The sequence below is a fragment of the Gracilinanus agilis genome, chromosome 4 (genome assembly GCF_016433145.1).
Source record: "Gracilinanus agilis isolate LMUSP501 chromosome 4, AgileGrace, whole genome shotgun sequence".
NCBI lineage: Eukaryota > Metazoa > Chordata > Mammalia > Didelphimorphia > Didelphidae > Gracilinanus > Gracilinanus agilis.
In genome coordinates, this window is record NC_058133.1 from 162789905 (window position 1) to 162811687 (window position 21783).

At 34.1% G+C, this 21783-nt stretch overlaps 1 protein-coding gene across 1 annotated transcript in view; it reads right to left on the reverse strand.

The window, feature by feature from the left end:
- Positions 1-677: 677 nt before the first annotated feature.
- LOC123245632 (olfactory receptor 10J4-like) overlaps positions 678-21783 on the reverse strand; it is a 38435-nt gene continuing 17329 nt past the window's right edge. The window contains exon 2 of the mRNA XM_044674598.1: positions 678-1615. Coding sequence (XP_044530533.1) covers positions 678-1615 — 938 coding nt within the window. The remainder of the gene's footprint in view (positions 1616-21783) is intronic.

A 21783-nucleotide genomic window follows, 5' to 3' on the forward strand; every position in this document is an offset into this window, starting at 1 on the left:
CAAGTTTTTGAAAATGTCTCCCTCATAGCATCCCAGTATAAGTATCATTATCCACATTACACAGATGAGGAAACTAAGGCTCTGATTAAGTGATTTGTCCATGGTTATAAGAGTCAGCTAGGTGGGCTCAATGAATAGAATGCTGACCCTGGAGTCAGGAAAATTTGAGTTCAAATACACCTTCAGTCATTTACTAGCTGTGAATCACTGGGCAAGTTATTTAACTTCTGTTTGTCTTAATCCACTGGAGAAGGAAATAGTGAACCATTCCAGTATCTTTCCCAAGAAAACCCAATAGACAGTATTAACTTTCTATGGTTCGTTGGGTTATGAAGAATTAGACACAACTGAACAACAAAAATATGTGATTGTAAAGATAATAAGGATCCAATTCAGGTTTGAACTAAGGTCTTCTGACTTTGAGGCTAACATTCTTTTAACTAAATCTTGATTCTACATTTTCAGTGGTAATTCTTTCAGGGGTATCTCAGACGGAATGATGCTGGGTGGCATACTCACCCATTTTTAGGAAAAGTGGGAAGTAGTTGACTTTCCTTTGTGCATATAATCACACCAGGCAGTCTAGGGCAGCTAGAAAAAAGTATAAAGCTAATCTTACACAAGATGAAAAATGTCAGTTTCCTTCAACTGGCCTGACAATCATACTCAACCAAATCCTAGGTGAGGGATTTCCAGCCAAGGGATCTCCTTAAGGCCTCTTTGATCTCCTTATTCCTTAGGCTATATACCACAGGGTTAAGCAAGGGCGTGATGACAGTGTAAGTCACAGAGATAAGTCTGTCTTCCATGGAATTCTGGGATTTTGGCTTGAGGTAAACAAAGGAAGTGCAGCCATAGTGGACAATGACTACAGTGAGGTGAGAAGCACAGGTGGCAAAAGCCTTCCGTCGCCCCTCAGCAGAGGCAATCTTGAGGATGGTGGAAAAAATGAGAATGTAGGAGATGAAGACCAGGACCATGGGCAGAACAATAACACCCAAACTGATGAGCAAGGTGACAAGCTCTTTAATAGTCGTGTCTGCACAGGCGAGTTTCAGTAGTGGGCGAATGTCACAGAAGAAATGGGAAATGATGCTAATATCACAGAAAGGGAGGCTGAACACAGACGGCACCTGAATAACAGCTGTGCCAAGACCCATGCTCCATGATCCACATGCTAGCTGAGCGCAGGTTGTCTTTCCCATGATGACTGAGTACCTGAGGGGGTTACAGATGGCCACATAGCGGTCATAGCCCATGGCCGCGAGAAGGAAGCAGTTGTTGACACCAAAGGTAAGGTAGAAGAATAGCTGTGTGGCACAACCGGGGATGGTAATGGGTTGGTGTGGATGCAAGAGTCCAGTCAACATGCGGGGTATGATAGCCACAGTGTAGCAGGTCTCTGAGATAGATAGTACACTCAAGAAGAAGTACATGGGTGTGTGAAGTTGTCGATTGAGGTGGATAAGTGTCAATATGAGAGCATTGCTGGCCAAGGTCAGCAGGTATAGGACAAGGAAGATCACAAAGAGGATGAGTCGGTGCTTCCATCCAAAGCTAGAGAAACCCTCTAAGGTAAACTCACTCACAGTGGTGAAGTTTGCCCTTGACATTGAGGAAATCCTGTGGTTGAAAGGGAGCATGGGATGTGGAGAGAAATGAGGTCCGACCAAGAAATAACATACTTACGAAATGGCCATGGTTCCTGACTGACTCAACAAGATGAGATATGTTCATATTTGTTACGTAATAATATTTCCCTCAGGAGCCATTATTGTTTACCATTGGCCAAGCATCTTAGTGTTTGAGTTGGCTATTTTTATCTTCTTCTTTATCACACACACACACACACACACACACACACACACACACACACACACACACACACACTGCTTCCTAGGACCTCCATGATGCTTTGTTGAAGACTCATAGGATCACAGACTTAGAACTGGAAGGATCTTAGAGGTCATCTAATCTAAAACCTCACTTTACAATTAAGAAAAACAAGAGTCAGAGATAAAGGGACTTGCCCAAGATTATACTTTTAGTGAGTGGCAAAGTCAGAATTCAAACATAGGTACTAAGGTCAAAGCCAGCACTCTTTCTACTGTATCACTCAGAAAAGAGAGCAAAAAAGTAAATATAGGTATAGGCCAAAGGAGAGGGAGGGAATGGGAAAAAAATATGCCCAATCCTGCAATTCTGCCTGCTCTTAGAAACCCACATCAACATTAGTCCTGAGTCAAATAGATCTGATGAGATTCTAGAGACTCAAGAAAAGGTTAAGTTTAGGAGGAAAGTAATGAGAAATTTCACACCCATTCACTGAAGATTAATGGACCTTATCCAGAGTGCCAGATACTTTACTGATAACTTTTGGGGGGCATAGGTGCTCTGAGCTAACTTTGGCCTCAGGTGCTTACACTACAATATTTCCAGACAGACAACACTCACCTAAGATAACTGTCTGAAGACATTAAAAGTTAATGTCTAATGTAATTTCATGGATAATTTCTGTTGTCATGTAATTGAAAGAGGATGTGGAATTCTATAGGCTTCTTGGATGAGAGCTCAAGATATGTTAGATATGAGGCATGGATATGGTAGATATGTGGCATGGATAAAATGTGGGAGATGATTGAGAAAGGAGTACAGATAATCCAGAAGGGAGAGCATGCTGAGGGTGTGAGGCATCAAGGATCTCTATTAATGTGCCAGAGTTGTGAGTATGCAGAGAAAAGAGAAAGATGCTTTTTTATAGCTGTGGAAGTTTTCTGGGTGGCTTTATTACGCAAGCAAACTGCCAAGTGTGCAGATCCCAAAGTGGGGGTGGGTTATGGAAGCGGCTAGATGGTTCATTTTGGGGTTCTGATCTTCTCTAAATTTTTCAGAGCCTCTATTTGACATGATCCTTATAGTAATAATAATCCGGGGTAAGGAACATTTATCCTGCCCTCTTTGGCTTGAACCTGGACCAAAGGGGAAGACCCAGTAGGGGATTAAGAGATCTCTCACATCCTTCACATATATAGAATATGTCTTGCCTGGTTAGAAGAGGGATAATTTATTTTATTTGATTCAACAGTGGTCAGACACTACCTTTCCAATGAGTCCTCATGTCCTAAGGTGTATTTGGGGGCACAAATAGACAAACATTTATTAAATACTTATGGAGTACAGAAAACAATCCTAGATGGTGGAAGAGATGGTAAGTATAAAGAAGACTCAAACTCTACTCTCAAGGATCAAATAGTCTTGTAGTGTACAGATATTGTCCATTTCCATCTGTCAGTCATTGTTCCCATATTCCCACACAAGAACCCTGAACGTCAACCTGGATATACTAGACTCTGAAAAGTGGACCATCATTTTATCTTTCCTGGATCAAGTTTCCATACCACATACAAGGCCATGTCCACATACTGCTCCTGTACTTCACCATCATTCCCCATTACCCTTCCCTTGCTCCATCTCTGCAGCTATTATTTATGTGTTATCTTCTCCCTTTAAAATACTGCCCTTGAGGGCAGGATTACCTTCCTTGCTTGTATTTTGCAAGTGCTTAGAGCAGCAAATGGTACATAGAAAGCACTAAACATAGTCTATCTATCTTTTTTAAATAAGAAGACAGTTAGGAATAGTATGAATCTATCCTCCCCTGGGTCTACTCAGTAGAAACCCAACCTAGAAGAATATGTATTGGACCTGACTTGCCAGTTGATCTATTGGAAACTATTGTCAGTTATCTCCAAGCTGAGGTCCAGATATACCTTTTGGACAGTTTCTAGTTGTTCTTTCCTTTTCCTCATTTGCAATGAAATTTTTTTCCTATAAAATTGTTGCATAGCCTCTTTCTTAATTAGACAATCTGTAATGTTCTACTTTATGGTTCTCAGATAACAAATAGCATTTTCAGTGAAATAGAGAAGAGAATTTTAGCAAGATGATTGAATGAATGGCTGTCTTGAAAGCCAGTAAAATGACTTTTTATCACCTCAGAGCAGTAATAAACATAACAAGCAAAATAAGAGTTCTGTAACAAAGAAAAGGGAAAAGGAAATATATTTCTCATAAAGAAAACCTCAAAGAAAAACCCATAGTAGATGGGAGAAATAATAAATAAAAAAAGAGACCACAATAAAATTAATAAATATTAGATTTAAGGATGTGAAATTAAATATCCAGAATACAAAAATAATTCTGAAATGACTATAACTAGAACACCTAAGACAAGCATGAAATAATGACCAGAATGTCAAAAGTAAGTCAAAAGCTTAATAAAATAAATAAAAGAACTACAATAAAGGAAATTAGCTTAAAGAAGAATTTGGAAAAACAAAAAAATTAGAGATTCATAATATATGATAAAAAATCATATCAAAGCAATGGTAACTCAGAAAAACAATAATTGAGGTCACAAAAATGCCAAAAGGATCAATAAATTTAGAACCAAATCAAACAACAATAAAATTGAAAAAATCACTCAATATATTTATAGACTGAAGTGGTCCTTGGAAATTTAATCTACTGAGAATCTTTGAGAATTATTGACCTTCCAGAACAAAAAACCACAAACAAAACAAGATGAAAAAGAGTTTGAAATCCTTATTTCAGAGAATTATGTAAGAAGATAAACTGAATGGTATTTTTTTTAAGCAGGAAAAATGTAGATTGCTAGGGAGGAACCTAATGCTCACTTACCCAAAAATGTAGTCACCAAGTTCCAGAGCGTTAGTGTCAATGAAGGATTCTTGTAAGAAGCCAGGAGACATAAGTTTACATATTAAGGAACATCACTTCTCCTTCTGTAGAACTACTCAATGATGACAAGAAATAAAAGAAAGGGCTGAAATATAAAATCCTAAAAAGAAATAGATTTCTCTTGCAATTTAAAATATCTTATGAGTTTGAGTCTTTTTGATAAAACAAAGGTCATAATGAGACTCACATTATTGTACAACGATAACAATCCAAATCCTAGAGATTAATAGAGGCATAAAACATAAAATCATCATATAAAAGAAGCTGGGTAAAGACAAACTGGACCTTTGTGCTAAGGATCCAATAAACAAGACCTGTAGGAGGTTGTAACAAATTTATAAGGGCAAGAAATCTTTCCTCAAATGGATGAGTTGCCAAAGGATATGAACAAATAATCCTCAAAAAAAACCCCAAACTTGCAAACTAGTAGTAACCATATTAAAGACTGGTATGGTTCATTAATAATAGGGAAAATATAAATCAAAAAGTTTTACTTCACCCTTGAAGAATTATAAAGATAGAAAAAATGGAAAATAATAAATGTTTTAGGGGCTATGAGGGGATAAGAACACTAATATTCTCTTGGTGGAACTGTGAATTGGTCCAAACATTCTAAAAAACAATTTGCAATTGTGCTTTAGAAAGTGTCTTAAATATCCACAGCCTTTGGTGCTACTAAGTATATACCCCAAGGAAGTCAAGAACAAAAACAAAATATCCTATATAGACTAAAATATTCATAGTTGCAGTTTTTTGTAGTAGCAAAGGATTGAAAGCATAGTAGATGACCATGAATTGGGTAATGGTTGGACAAACTGTGGTACATGAAATAATGTAATATTACTGCACAATAAGAATTTACAAATATGAATAATTTAAAGAAACATTTAAACATTTGAATGAATATGGGATAATAGAAAACCACACCAAAATATTAAAAATGACTATGATGATGTAAATTAAAAGAATAATAAAATGAAACTAAATACTGTAGAATTATAATGATCGAACTGGGTCCCACATAAAAGTTGAGAAAAAGTACCTCAGTATCTACATTGTAGAGGTTAGGAAATATGCATATAAAATTTTGCAAATACTACTAAACATGCCATAGAAATTGTGAAAATATTGTAAATACTGGCATGCACATAACCAATGATGTTGATTCTTTTTTGCTGGGGAAAATATGTTCATAACATATAAAAAATACAGTTGAGAACTCAAGGATTAAAAATTGCACAGAGGAGGCAAGATTATTATTGACCCTTAGAAATTCCATCTTGTCTGGGGTAAGGCAGAGAGTGATTGAAAAGAAAGTACACTGATGGGCTAATGTCTTAAAAAAGAATTGGAAAATGTCAGAGAAAATATTGCTAGTTTTGACTTTTTGAAAACTAAAATAACAATCTGATAGGAGAAACAAACTATATTGACCTTGCATGTCAATGAGCTAAAATCATCCATAAAATAGATCAAAATGGAGTAGAAAACAAGATCTAACAATTTTCTACATACAAGATTAAAAAACTATTTAAACAAAAATACACATATTAGTTAAAGTAAGTGTCAAGAAATAATGTAACATGTTTCAGCTGAATACAAAAATGCAAAAGTAATCCTGATTTCAGATAAGGTAATAGTAAAATTGATGCTGGAGCACCCAAATTCAAATCTGGCCTCAGACACTTACTAGCTGTGTGACTGTGGCCAAGTCATTTAACCCTGTTTGCCTCAGTCTCCTCATTTTTCAAATGAATCGTAGAAGAATATGGCAAACCACTCTAGTATTGTTGCCAAAAAAAACACCCCAAATGGGGTCATAAAGAATTGGACACAACTAAAAAATGATTGAACAATAACAAAAATTGATATTACCTAGAGAAACAAGCAGGGAAATCATATTATGTTTAAAAGCATCTCAGACAATTTTTTTTTACCAGAACTGTGATTTTATAAGTTTAGGGAGTTTCTGGTGGAATTTATTTAACAATGCAAGATCAGTATGTTCTGTGCAAATGATAATCTGAGAGGTGCCTAGAACCCTGGGAGGCTAAATGATTTGCTCAAAAACAAATAGCTAATTTGTGGCAGAGGCCTTGAATCTAGCGTCTTCTGACTTCAAAGCCAGCTTTATATCCTCTGCAAAATGCTACCTCTTTAAAGAAATAACATCCCTATTAAATATATATGTATATATTTACATATGAATGGAATTGCCTCTAAATAGGTAACAGAAACACTAAAATTCAAAAAGTCCTAGTGTATTATCGTAATTATAGGTGATTTTAGCATGCCTCAGAACTTTTCATTTAACATAAAGACAAATAAGAGGGAAATTAAGGTTCCAAAAAGTATGTTTGGAACACTAGATTTGATAGACCTTTGATAATTATGGTAATCTTAGAGAACTATTATTTGACTCTGTTAATAGTAATAATAATAGTAATTAACACTTGTATAGCTCTTTAGGGTTTGCAAAGCTCTCATGTATGAATTATTTTATGTTGTTTTTTTTTTCTTCTAGCCATATTCTGTGTTTTGTCATCAATAACTTTTTAAAATGTCAGGCTAGAATTAAGTGTGCTATATATTTATTTTTATTTTTCTAGCTTTGCATTTATTCAGACTTTTACCCTAAAAAGTTGTTGATCTACTTACATACAGCACGAACAGCTAATTCAAGAATATTAGTAATGTGTTACTTCCTATCTCTTGAAAAATTAAAATGGGTAGAATTTATATAATGCTTTAAAGTTTGTTAAGATATTTACAGATATTACTTCATTAAATCACCGCAAAAAGACTGGAAAATAAGTTCCCATCATTCCTATTTTGCAGATAAGGAAATTGAGAAAGTTAAAGCTTCAATGACTTGCCCAGGGTCATAAAGCTGGTAAATGTCTAAGGGTAGATTTGAACTCAAATCTTCCTCTTTCTAAGTTCAGTGCTCATTTCACAGTATTTAATTGTAAAACAAAACAAACAAAATAAACCGATTACATTTAATGGCTGAGGAACTCAAATAAATGCTGAAAGGAAAAATAAATTAAGTATAGTCTTTATCCAAATAAGTTAAATGGAATAAATTTAGTAACTGATAAACGAACTATGAAAAAGATGCAGAAATAGATAAAAAATAATCATAACAAAGCCTGAAGACAGGAACACTCATCTTCTGGAATTCAAATTTGGCCTCAGACACTTAGTAGATATGTGACCCTGGGTAAGTCACCTAACCCTGTTTGTTTTAGTTTCCTCATATATCAAATGAGCTAGAGAGGAAATGGTAAACTACTTCAGTTTCTTTGCCAAGAAAATACTTAAAGGGATCATAAAGAGTTCAATACAACTGAAAAATAACTGCTCAATAATGACAACAATAATTATAGCTAGCATTTATAAAGAATTTTAAGGTTTGTAAAGCACTTTATATATACATCACTTTTAAACCTCACAGCAACCCTGTAAGCCAGGTATTAGGATTATCCCCATTATATAATTGATAAAACAGGCTAAAAGAGTTTAAGTGACTTGCCCGGGGTCATATAGCTATTGAATATTTAAGGCCATATTTTAACTCAGGTCTTCCTGACTTCTAGACAAACTATCTATCAACTATATCTCTTTGCTGCAACATAACCAATAAATAATTAATGTTCCAAAAAACAAATATTCAAAACAACAACAAATTAAAGAGAATGATAACAATTTGACAACCTATCAAAATTCATGTAATAAATCCTTAAAAGACAAGTATAGTTCTAAACATTAAATTGAGGAAAAAAGAAAAAAAGATTAATAAATTGATCACACTATTAAAAACATTAGAAAAAGAGCTAAGGAATCATTCCAAAAGAAGTACAAAAAAAGAAATTTCAAAATCAAAGAAGAGATAAGGGAAAAAAAGAGAAAACAAAATGAATTAAATGAAAGGCTAAAAAAGCTTTTCAAAATACTGACAAAAATAAATGATGGAAACATTTGATTTTTTAAATGAGAGCAAAACTAAATTACTAAGATTTTTTAATAGGAAGGAAGAATTCACAATCAATGAACAAAAAATTAGGAAAATTGTCAAACACTACAATAACAATCAAAAGAATATATAACAGGGGGGCAGCTGGGTAGCTCAGTGGATTGAGAGCCAGACCTAGAGACGGGAGGTCCTAGGTTCAAATCTGGCCTCAGTCACGTCCCAGCTGTGTGACCCTGGGCAAGTCACTTGACCCCCATTGCCTACCCTTACCACTTTTCCACCTATAAGTCAATACACAGAAGTTAAGGGTTTAAAAATAAAAAAAAGTATATTATAAAAAAAAAAAGAATATATAACAAAATCACTTGATGTCTACAAAAAACATACTATCCAAAGGAAATAGAGAATCCAAGGACCCAGTCTCAGAATGGGAAACTGGGCAAACAATAAATCTAAAGAGTAAAAAACCCATAAATCCAAATGTAGGTGAATGTATAAGTAAATTCTATCAAATATTTAAATAGGAAATAATATGTCTGCCACATAAACCATTTTCAAAAATGGAGAAAGCACCTCTTAAGCTCTTTCTCTAAGAAAAAATATGCCTCTGAAATCTAGATAATAGTAGGACAAACCAAAGAAACCACCATTGACTCATACCATTAATGCTGTATCAATATGTCAACAATCCATGATTTCATTAGTGTGAGAATTCCCTTCACCAAATGTAGATCACATTTTTAGGTTATCCCTGTTTAGGTTCAAAGACTTAATACAACTAGGAATGAGTCCCTAATTACTAATGAATATTGAAGAAAATATTAAATAAAATATTTGCCAAAAGATTATAGCAATAGATCTAAAATAATCATAATGATAAAGTAAAAGCATATGAGGAATTTCAGAATGATTCAACATTAAAAAACAATTTAGTGATAAATTCCCCCAAAATATAACAATTATTTAAAGCAGAAAAAAGAACTTACAACAAGATTGGGCTTTTATTTGCATTAAAAGTAATAAATGTAAAGGAATGAAAGAATATTTCCTTAGTATAATTTAAAATATTCATCTAAAGCTAAGAAATAGCATTATTTGTAATGGAGGAATACTGTAAACTTTATAATAACATCAAATGGTAAAGAGTGTCCACTGTCATTTGACATAGTACCACAAAAGCTAACTACATCATTAAAACAAAAATAAACTAAGGGAAGAGACTAGACAAATAGGAGACACAGTTATTTTTTATTTGTGAATTATATTGTGGTTTACTTAGAAAACTTAAGAGAATCAATAACTTCAAACCTTCTCTCCCATCACCAAAACAATTAACAGCTTTAGCAAAATAATCTAGATTAAAAAAAAACAAAATTCTGCAAAAATCATTGATTACATATATACATATGCATACATATGTATATATATGAACAAGAGGAACAAGCAGCTAGAAAAAGAAATTCTACTTAAAAATGACAACACAATGAATTAAGTAGTTGAGAGTTAATCTATGAAGACATACAGTATTATATTGTCTAGTACTAAAAGGCACCTCAGAATCTATTTAGTCCAACATTTGTATTTTACAAATGAAATAACTGAGACTCACATATGTATAAGTGTCAGGGTTAGGATTTGAATCTTTTCCCCTTAACTCCAGAGTCAACACTTCTTCCACTGTATAAATCCGGGAAAACAAACTAATTGGGAATATATTGTTTTTCAAAGAACTGGCAGGAAAATTAGAAAGAAGTTTATTGGAAAAATATATTTAGAGAGAAATACTTTACTATATACATTAATAAAATTTAAATTCCTAAACAATTGAAATATTTTAAAAACACTATAAAACAAAAGCAGATGGAAGGTTACATTTTAATAGCTATAGATAGTGAAATAAGTAGTAATCAGGTACAAAGATGAAAACCATTTTACTTAGAAGATTTTTTAAAAATCAGTTTTGATTATTATAAAATTAAAAAGCTTTTATAGAAGCAAAAACAAATGTAATTAAAATAAAAGGTGAAGATGGGAATAAGCCTTTGCACTATTTATCTTAAATAAAAGCATGACATCCAAAATTTAAAAAGAATTTATGCTACTTTCATTTATTAACATACAAAATTAATCTAAATGGCAAAAATGCTAATATCCCTTGATAGTTTTCTTTTTAAATTTTCTTTTTATTCTGAGTTTTTAAAATACCATTTAAAATGAGCAGTTCCTTATACAAGGAACACATAAGATTATACATGAAACTGTAAATTGCTGTTATGAAAAGTTTACTTTTCTAGTATTATAATAAATTCAAAATGTAACCTTCAAAGGCTTCTTGCTTAAATGTGATTCCTTTTTCTCCCTTTTTATTTTTTTGGGAGTTGGGTGGAAAGGTAGAAGAATCCTATCTCTAGCTCCATTCTTCCTCCTACTTCATCCCCAAAATGAAAAAAAAAAGGAAAAGGAAAGAAAAACATTGTAATAAATATGTAGTCAAAGAAAACAAATTATCATGTTGGTCATGTGCAAGAAAGTCTTCAAAAGAATACATGCATACTAATGATAACCTACTGAAATAAAGACAAGAGATCTAAGAAATGCAACTTAAAATAGCTCTTGAGATACCACCTCACTTATATGAATGACAAAGATGGGAAATTCCATGTTGGAGGGGTTGTGGAAAGACAGGCATATAATAGAAGGAAAATAAAATTAAGTATGAGGTTTCCTTTTATACCCATTTAATTGACAGACATAATAAAAGATGGAAATATTCTATGTCAAAAGAGCTATGGAAAGACAGACAGATTTATAAATTGTTAGTGAAGCTGGGAATTTATCCAACCATTTTGGAAAACAATGTGGAATTATGCAGAAATATCTCTAAATTGTTAAATTAATTATTTCTTTCTCTCTCAGTCTCTCTCTCCTTTCCTTCCTTCCTTCCTTCCTTCCTTCCTTCCTTCCTTCCTTCCTTCCTTCCTTCCTTCCTTCCTTCCTTCCTTCCTTCCTTCCTGTTTCAGTATCAATTCTAACTCAGAAGAGCAGCAGAGGCTAGCCAATTGGGGTTAAAGGATTTGCTCTAGGTCATATAGATAGGAAGTATCTGAGGTCAGATTTGAACCTTGGTCCTCCCAACTTTAGGCCTTGCACTCTCTCCAGTGTGCTACCTAACTCCTCCAGTATGGTGTTTCTCTCTTATGAAGCCAGCCCATGTCAGCAAAAAAAAAAAAAAAAAAAAAAAAAAAAAACCACTTATGTATACAAATACTCCTAACATCCCTAATTGCAATAGCAAAAAAAAACTGGAAACAAAGTATATGTCATATTTGGGAAATGGCTAAGCAAATCAAATGTGACAGGAATGGAATATTATCTTGTCATATAGAATGACTCTTTAAAATTAAGGGGAATGTGGAAAGACATAAAAGAGAAGGTTAAAAAGAGAGTAAAGTGGAATTGAAATGACAATATTGAAAATGACAAAGAAAATGTAAATAAAGAAAATAAAACAAAATTCAGGTCAAATGCAACAGGCAATGCTGGGAATAGATAATTAAAGTTAAAACGTACAGCTTTTGTTTCTATTAATAACTGGTAAAACACAGAGGTAGAGAGTGCCAGGTATTATCAGCTAAAATAACTACTAGGGAATTTTGTTGAACTGTTATGGGGAATATAATTTATGAAGTAGTGACATGAGTGATTTCTGGGAAGGCTTTTTTTTAACTGTGTCAAAACACAATATATCCCTTTGCTTTTAAGAAGTAGCAGACGGAAAAGATAGTAGGATTCCACAGGGAAAATGTCATGAGATATCATATAATTACAGAAACTCCATTTTCTCTCCCCCTTCAATGTCACTTACACCTTGCTGAGCAGGACTGACATTCAACCAGAAGGCTGGAGAGCAAGGTTAGGAAGAGGCTGCTAAGGAAGATGGATGCAGTAACCACTTCCCTTTTTCATCTTCAGAAAAAGCCCAAAATGTCAGTCTAAGAAAACCTGTGTGGAAGGAAAAGAGATTCAGAATCTACAGAAAACACAGCATGCCAGGGCTAAAAGGGAAAAATCACAGCAGGTTCTGTATTCCCTTATAACCCTAACCGTCTGGAAGAATGTACTTATAAACTTTGAGATCCAGCATCCAGGCTTTGAAGCTCTCAGGCAGGAGACTTTTTGTCTAGCCCAGGACCCTGGAGTCCCTTTCCCTAAAGGTATATGGTTCATCCCTGTGGAATGGGTTGAAGAGTCAGAATCCAAACAAATGGTGCTTTGGGACTTGGTTGCAAATGGGCTCATTTGTCAGATGTCTTTGATCCCATGCTAGCATTCTGAGGGGGCTGGACATTGCAAGAAAAGATGAGAGCTGTTTTGTCCTTAAAAACAAACTTATTGATTTCAGACTGTGATCCTAACAACAGCTTTGATATGTTGCCCATCTACCTGCTTTGTTGCACTTATAGCAGAGATCACCTGAACACAGAAAAAGTTCTTTGCAGAGGAGAAGACATAAAAGTTAAAGATTCCAAATCAAATTTAAAACAGCATCTTGGTCCACAGCCAAAGCACTGAGCATACTAGTGATAACCTGGCCATGGTTCCAGAAACATCAGCACCAGTCAATGAAGGGGAACTAAATGCCCTCCAGTTTGAAGGAGTTGAACTACTTGGGTGGTTCAGCGAAGTAGGATTTCAGTGGGATTTTGAAATGAATTTGATGATGGTGTTAATTTGTATTCTATTCTTGGCATATTGACAATTGTTTGCTTTAATCCTGACATCACATGCCCATGCTCGCCATTGAGTCATGGACCTTGAAAAAGGCATGGGAGACCCTAGTGAGAGTATCTGAGTACTAGAGAGGCAGAGTTTGTTAGCTCATGGGATATCCTGCTATTTTACTAGGCAAAGTAAATAATTTGAGATGAGTATGCTCATATTGGTGCTATTGTTCAATGGTTTTAGTTGTGTCTGATTCTAAGATCTCATTTGGGGTTTTCTAGGAAGAGATACTAGAATGGTTTTCCATTTCCTTCTCCAGACCATTTTGCAGTGAAGAAACTGAGGCAACAGGGTGAAGTGATCTGCCCAGGATCACATAGCTAGTAAGTGTCTGAGGTCATATTTGAAATTTTGAAAATGAGTCTTGCTGACTCTGAGACCAGTGCTCTATCCATTGTACTATCTAGCTGCCCATATGCATATGTATGGGTACTGCAAAAATTTTTCTTTCTCAGGGTTTTTGGTTCTTTGTACCATGTAATTCACCAAAACTGTAAAAATAAAAGGCAAAAAATAAACTATTTATTGAAAATATATAAGGATAAAAAGAGTTTAGAACTAAGGATTCTAACTCCACCCAAATAAAACTCCCTGGTTCTGCAAGGAACTGATTCTCCTGTTTTCATTGGCTACCCTAATCCTTCCTGGTCTGATTAACCCAAATTTTTACTATTCTAAATAAACTAACAATAGTATCCTTATAATTCTTAACTTCGCCTTCAAGTTATAAAAATAACAAAGGCTAGCTGGTTGAGTTTCAACAAGAATCAGGTTAGCGGGGGCAGCTGGGTAGCTCAGTGGATTGAGAGCCAGGCCTAGAGACAGGAGGTCCTAGGTTCAAATCCGGCCTCAGACACTTTCCAGCTGTGTGACCCTGGGCAAGTCACTTGACCCCCATTGCCAACCCTTACCAATCTTCCACCTATAAGTCAATACACAGAAGTTAAGGGTTTAAAATTAAAAAAAAAAAAAAAAGAATCAGGTTAGGACTCTGAGTAGACCAGGGTTTTCTTTGGTCTTCTCTGAGTTAAATCAATCTATAAAACAGCAATAGATAGTCAATAATGTTTCCCAAGTTAGAAAAAGAAAACACTAAGCTCCTTCAGGTATTTTCCTCAGACACTGAGAAAGAGGCAAAGATGTTACCTCCTCCAGCCCTAAAAGAGAGAGAAAGTATCTGTGTGTGACTGACAACTGCCAAAGGCCAACTGCCAGTCCCAGAGAGAATAACTGTCACAGGAAAACCATTAGACTTGAAACTTGACACTCTGTCTCAGCTCTGTTTGAAATTCTTTCTCAAGCCAGCTTCTCTACTTCTTATCTCTAAACTAATAAAACAATATTTATTTTCTAATATCATCCTTATAGCACAGTATATGAATATACATACATATATGTATATAATCAATATGTACACATGTATATTTATAAATATACACATATATATTGATAGCTACAAAACTATAAAAAAATGACTATAGAGGCACACCAAGACATGTACATATATGATTAGAGTTACAGCTACATGACCATAGTCCTGTCCAGGTATTTATGATTAAATAATTCTTTATAAAGTGTCTAGGTTGTTTAAAGACAAAAATAAAACAATCTCTGCCCGCTTCTATTCTACTTAAAAGACATAAAACATGTAGTCCAAAGTAAATAGAAGTTGAAGAAGTAGTTTGGGTGGGGATGGAAAAACGTCAGAAAAGACTTTGTCGTAGAGGTTTTATCTTAACTGAACTGTGAAGAAAAGTGGAAGGAAGGAGGGAATGTATTCAAGGAATAGAGAACATAATCCACATGACTCCTTCCCCCTTAGATCCTTTAGAAAGGAAAAGTTTTCTTTGGAACCTTTATACTTAAAGCTTGTTTAAAAGTTAATTCATATTCCACCAAAATTGGTACAAAATAAAGGTCCATCCTCCATGCACTTCTAGAACACACATTATTAGAATGCTTTTAGTCCCAAGGAGATAAGAAAAAAAGAAAAGTTAGGAAGATTAATGTAGAAAAGGAAAAGATCAAATGATCATTAATTACAAGTGGTGTTGCTAACATCTAAGGAGATCTTTGTTTTGATGTTTAGTCATTTTTCAGCTATGTCTTATATTTTGTGACTCCATTTGGGTTTTGTTGTTTGCTTTGGCAAGGATACTGAAGTGATTTGCTGTTCTTCCTCCAGCTCATTTTACAGATAAGGAAACTGAGGGAAACAAGGTTAAGGGACTTGCCCAGTCACACAACTAGTCTAAAGCAAGACTTGAATTTAAGAAGATGAGTCTTCCTGAATCCATGCCTGGCAATTTATCACTTGGACCATTTAGTTGCCTAAGTATATTAAGCATTCTTAAAGATCAGAAGCTTAAGAGAGAAATATGGTATTTAGTGACTGATATGCCAGAAATAGCATTTTTTAATTATCTGAAAATCTGCTAAAACTTGTCTCTACAAAAAGCAGAGCCCCTAATAATTCTTGTGATTCCACAATAAATTCACCCTTAAAAGGGGAATTACAAGGAGAAACCAAATTAAAGGCATAAGATCATAAAATTGTGGTTCCTTTTGTAAATAAGGAAACTTGGGCTGAGAAGAATTTCATGGCTAGTAAGAATGATGTAAGATTTCAACTCAGATCTTTCTAACTCCAAGTCTCATGCACTATCCAACTGTGGCTAGGGAGGAAGATCAAGTTGATGGAGTAAAAATTGTAAGAATAGGGGCAGCTGGGTAGCTCAGTGGAGTGAGAGTCAGGCCTAGAGACAGGAGGTCCTAGGTTCAAACCCGGCCTCAGCCACTTCCCAGCTGTGTGACCCTGGGCAAGTCACTTGATCCCCATTGCCCACCCTTACCAATCTTCCACCTATGAGACAATACACCAAAAGTACAAGGGTTAAAAAAAATTGTAAGAATCTTAGAACTCACTCTAAAAGAAAATTAATGATCAATGAGAGGAGCAAACCAAGAATAGCCTGCTCTTCATCCTAAGTGTCTTTGTTTTCCTGTCTAGTTCTCTGTTATTTGGTTAGCTTTTTCTTTAAGTACTTAGATGTTATGCCATCTGGTACATATATATTTAATATTGATGTTTCATTATTTATGGTGCCTTTAAGCATAATGCAGTTTCTCTTATTCTTCTTAACTAAGTATATTTTTATTGTGCCTGACCTGAGTTGTCACCCCTACATTTTTTCTTCTCTATTTATTTGTTCCATTTTTATCAGCAATCCCTGTGGAGAAGGCCACCTTCCTCACCACCACCACTAATGATCACTGATCAATTGCTGATGGGCAAGGTCAGGCTAAGAGCTTAGAAGTAGAAGGACTCTCCAGACCACTGTTTCTTGCTTCCATAAGCCCCACCTCTTAGTTATCACCACAGGAAGCAATCCCTGTGGATAGTGTAAGGAGGCAATTGCTTCTGCAGGTGCTGAAGCCCATGACTCTCTAACAACCATAGCTCCTGCAAAATTAGGAAAGAAAGTTCTCAACCCTAAAGTCCTTGTCTCTATCAAAGGGTTCAACATCAAAAATAGATAAAAACTTTTTTTTAGTGGAAATTACATTAAGGAAGGATGTAAGCCACTATACCTTAAGACTATGCTACCTTTCCAGCTGACTCGCAGCTGAAGTCTCCTCTGTGTATTGTCTCCTCTACTCTAAAGTGAGCTCCTTGAGAGCAGGGGCTGTTTCCACTTTTGTACTACTAATGCTTTGGCCATATTATGTGCTTAATACATGTTATAATTCATTCACATTTAAAAAAAATTCTAATTCTATTCCTTCTCCATTTCTCTCCAGAAAACCATCCTTTGTAATAAAGAATAAAAATGAAAAGACAGAAAAGTAGTTCAGCAAAATTTATCAACCAATCAACTGGATCTAATAGGGTATGCAATATCCTATATCCATATTGAAAGATTGATTCAGATTGACAATGATTGGTAATGGGTCATGGGTGTTACAATATTCACCTACCTCTGCAAAGAAAAGGAAACCTCTCTCATATGCCTACTGCTTTTTTCTTAATTAAAGTTAAGCATAATATATTCTTATCCAGCTCTCACTTTAACTCTGTACAGGTCTTTCTGCTTTAATTTTGTTTCCTTTAAAATGACATATTGGGGGGCACCTGGGTAGCTCAGTGGAGTGAGAGTCAGGCCTAGAGACAGGAGGTCCTAGGTTCAAACCCGGCCTCAGCCACTTCCCAGCTGTGTGACCCTGGGCAAGTCACTTGACCCCCATTGCCCACCCTTACCAATCTTCCACCTATAAGACAATACACCGAAGTACAAGGGTTTAAAAAAAATGACATATTGTTGGATTTTTCTTGTGATTTATTTGGCTACTCTCCTCCATTTTAAAGGCAAGTTGATTCCAATTAGTTATGAAATGGCTGACTGCCTACACTTTAAACTGATGTCATCTAATATCAACTTTGACTTTATTATCCTAGAATAATCCTTCTTCTCTTCCTGAATTCCATCATATTCACCACAAGCATTGTTCTAAACTGTCTTTTCCCTCTTCAATCCTACTATAACATCTCTTCTGCTCACTATTTAGGTTCAAGAACTCACCTTTTACTTTACAGAGAAAATCAAGGCCATTCATAAATAGTTCCCTCTTCTCCTACATATCTTAGAATCCCTTAACTTCATTCATTACTATTTTCTTTTTTACTACTATCTCCAATGAAGAATTGATTCTTTTCTTTGCCAAGGCCAGTTCCTTTATGTATATCCTTGACCTAGGGGCATACTGGGATGAGCTTATACTGCCTTGAGAGAGTTGATTGCTTTGTGAACATTTGTAAAATTGGAAAAAAATTCAAATCTTTATTGTTTTATTAATAGTCCAGACTTAAGAAAGTAATGGAGAAAATGTTAATAATGTAGATTAAATTTAAAAGTGTGTCATACTGGAGTTTAAAAAAATCTAAATAAAAATAGTAGTCAGAAAACTACAACAAAAATTATATATTATGTCCAAATAGCATTTATACCAGGTATGCAGGGATGGGACTTTAACATAAAGAAAACTATGATTACATCAACAAAAAAGTAACAAAAATCACAAGTATTATCCATAAAGGGGGAAAAACAGCTTTTGACAAGATGACACTCATTCCTATTAAAAACACTGCAAAGCATTGGCATGAATAGGTTTTTCCTTAGATTAATAATAAGTATATCCTTAAAACCATCAGCAAACAATGTCTGTAATGAGGATAAATTAAAAACTTTCCCTTTAAGATCAGGAGTAAAATGAGGATGTGTATTGTCTCCAATATTTTAAAAAATAATGTACCACGAATGCTAGTAATAGTGGTAAGAGAAGAGAAATTGGAGGTATCAGAATGGGCAAAGAGGTAATAAAACTATTTTTTCTCAGATGGTATAAATATATGTTCAACTAATCCAAATAAAATCAATTGCAACTATCAATAATTTTGGCAAGATAGCAGGATATAAAATAAACCCACATAAATCATCAACATATCTATATATCACTAAATATATTCTACAAGAGAAGACAGTAAGAGATAACCCATTTAACTTACCATACATAGAATAAAATACCTGGGAATATTTCTTCAAGATCAAATCTGGAAACTACATGCACATAATTATAAAGCACTTTTTAGAGAAATATTAATTGTTAATGTGTGGAAAGACCCAATATAATTAAAATAACAATCCTACCTTAAACTAATCTACTTATTCAATGCTATCCAATTAAATTACCAAAATGTTATTTTATTAAACTAAAATATACAATAAAATTCCATTTAGAAAAACAAAAGATCAAAGAATACCAAAGGAAATAATGAAAAAATTACAAAGCAGTAATACCGGCAAAGAAGTTGAAAAGATCAGTGGAGCAAAATAGACATACAACAATTGTAAGAGATTATAGTAATCTTGTGTAAAAAAGGTAAAACCCAAGTTTTTTGGAATACAAATTCATTATTTGGTAGAAAATTGTTGGGAGAACTGGAAAGAAGTTTGACAGAAACTAGATATAGACTGATGTCTTACACTATTTACTAAGATAAGATCAAAATGAATACATGATCTAGGCATAAAGGGAAATATCATAAGAAAATTATAAGAACATGAAAAATTACTTATCATATTTATAAACAGGAAAAATTTTTGTGAATAAACAAGAGTTATAAAGCTATTAAATGGATATTTTCAAATACATTTAATTGAAAAGCTTTTGCACAAATAAAATTAATATAACCAAAGTTAGGAGAAAAGCTATAAGGTAGGAAAAATTTTGTAGACAATTGCTAGAATAGAAATTTTATATCTAATAAGAATATGAGCCATTTCCTGAATGATAAATGGTCAAAAGATATGAATAGAGAGCTTTTGGATGAAGAAATCAAAGCTACATATATTAAATGATAAAATGCTCCAAATCATTATGATTAGAAAGATGCAAATCGAAACAACTCTGAGATATCATCTAATATCTATCATCAGATTGGCTACAATGATAAAAGGGCAAAATGACAAATTTTGGATGTGGAAAAATAGAAACTCTAATATATTGTTGGTAGAATTGTGAACTGATCCAACTATTTTGGAGAGCAATCTGGAATTAAAGTTATAAATTGCCTATAATTTTTTGATTCAGTAATACCACAATTAAATTTACTTACTAAAGTGATCAAGGAAAAAGGAAAAGAAACTATGTATTCTAAAATATTTTATAGCAGCTTTTCTTGTGGTGGCAAAGAACTGGAAGTGGAAAGGATATCCATCATCTGGGGAATAACTAAAGTTGTGGCATATAATTGTAATAGAATGCTGCTGTGCCATAAGAAATGACGAGCAAGATGATCACAAAAAAACCTTATATGAAAGACTTATATGAAGTGATGCAAAGTGAAAGGAGGATAATCAGGAGAATGTTGTACACAGTAATAATTAATGTATAATGATCAACTGTGAATGACAATTATTATCAACAAGATAAAGACCCAAGACAACTATAAGGGACTTATGATGAGAAAAGGATAACCACTGCCATAGAAGGAGCAGAAGGAGTCCAAATGCAGATGAAAATATATCAATCATTGTTTTTTTTTCCTCTGTGAATTTTTCTCTAGTGTAAGCAATATGTGTCTTATTTTCAACATGATGAACAAGGAATTATGTGTCATATGATAATACATGTACAACCTATAACATATTATCACCCTGCTTAAAGAAAGGAGAAGGGTGCCAGGGAGGGAGAAAATTATAGCATATATATATATATACATATGAAATTATAAGAGGGTTATTTTTAATCAGAAAGATTTATATGAAGTAATGAGCAAAACAAGGAGAGCTAAGAGAACATTTTTGTACAACTATAGAATTAACATTTGAATAATGACCTGTGAATGTCCATTTCCAAATAGGAACTGATAAAAAAAAACATGAAAGACATAGGTTACATATATATGTATGCATATTTTTTTGGAAAGTGATACCTTTTCTAGTGCAGAGAGGGCAGGGAGGGCAGAAGAAACCTGGGAATTTTAATATAACCAACAAATGAATTAATAAAAAAATGTATCATGCACACATGTAAATTTGGCAAAGCACTCCAATATCTCTGCCAAGAAAACCTCAAATTGGGTCATAAAGAGTTGGACACAACTAGAAAATGTCTGAAATGTATTAAATATTTGTCAGCATTCTCTTGATCCAGTCCATTTCTGTCCTCTCCCGCATATTATCTCCCTGCTATTACTGCACTCTAATTTTCTTTCTCTCCCTATTTACTTCAGGTTATGAGTATATCCAGGACCTATTCCCACCATGCTTAAATATGCCTTAATTAGTTCATACCAATCCCCAATAAAAATTGTCATGAATGATTCAGCCATTCTGGTTGGATCTATAAACTTAGATGTATGCCCAAAGATTTATAAAACTGTGCATATTTTGATTTAGCAAGACCACTATGAAGTCTGTATCCCAAAGAAATAAAAAAAGGGGGAAGGACCTACTTGTACAAAAATATTTAGAGCAGCTCTTTTTTGGGGTGGCAAAGAATTGGAAATTGAGGGAATGTTGTTCAACTGGGAAATGGTTGAACAAATTGTGAAATATGATGGTGATGGAATACTATTGCGCTTTAAGAAATGATTAACAGGATGATTTCAGAAAAAGCTAGAAAGACCTACATGAACTGATGCAGTAAAATAAGCAGAACCAGGTGAATATTGTACATACGAACAGCACTATCATATGATGATC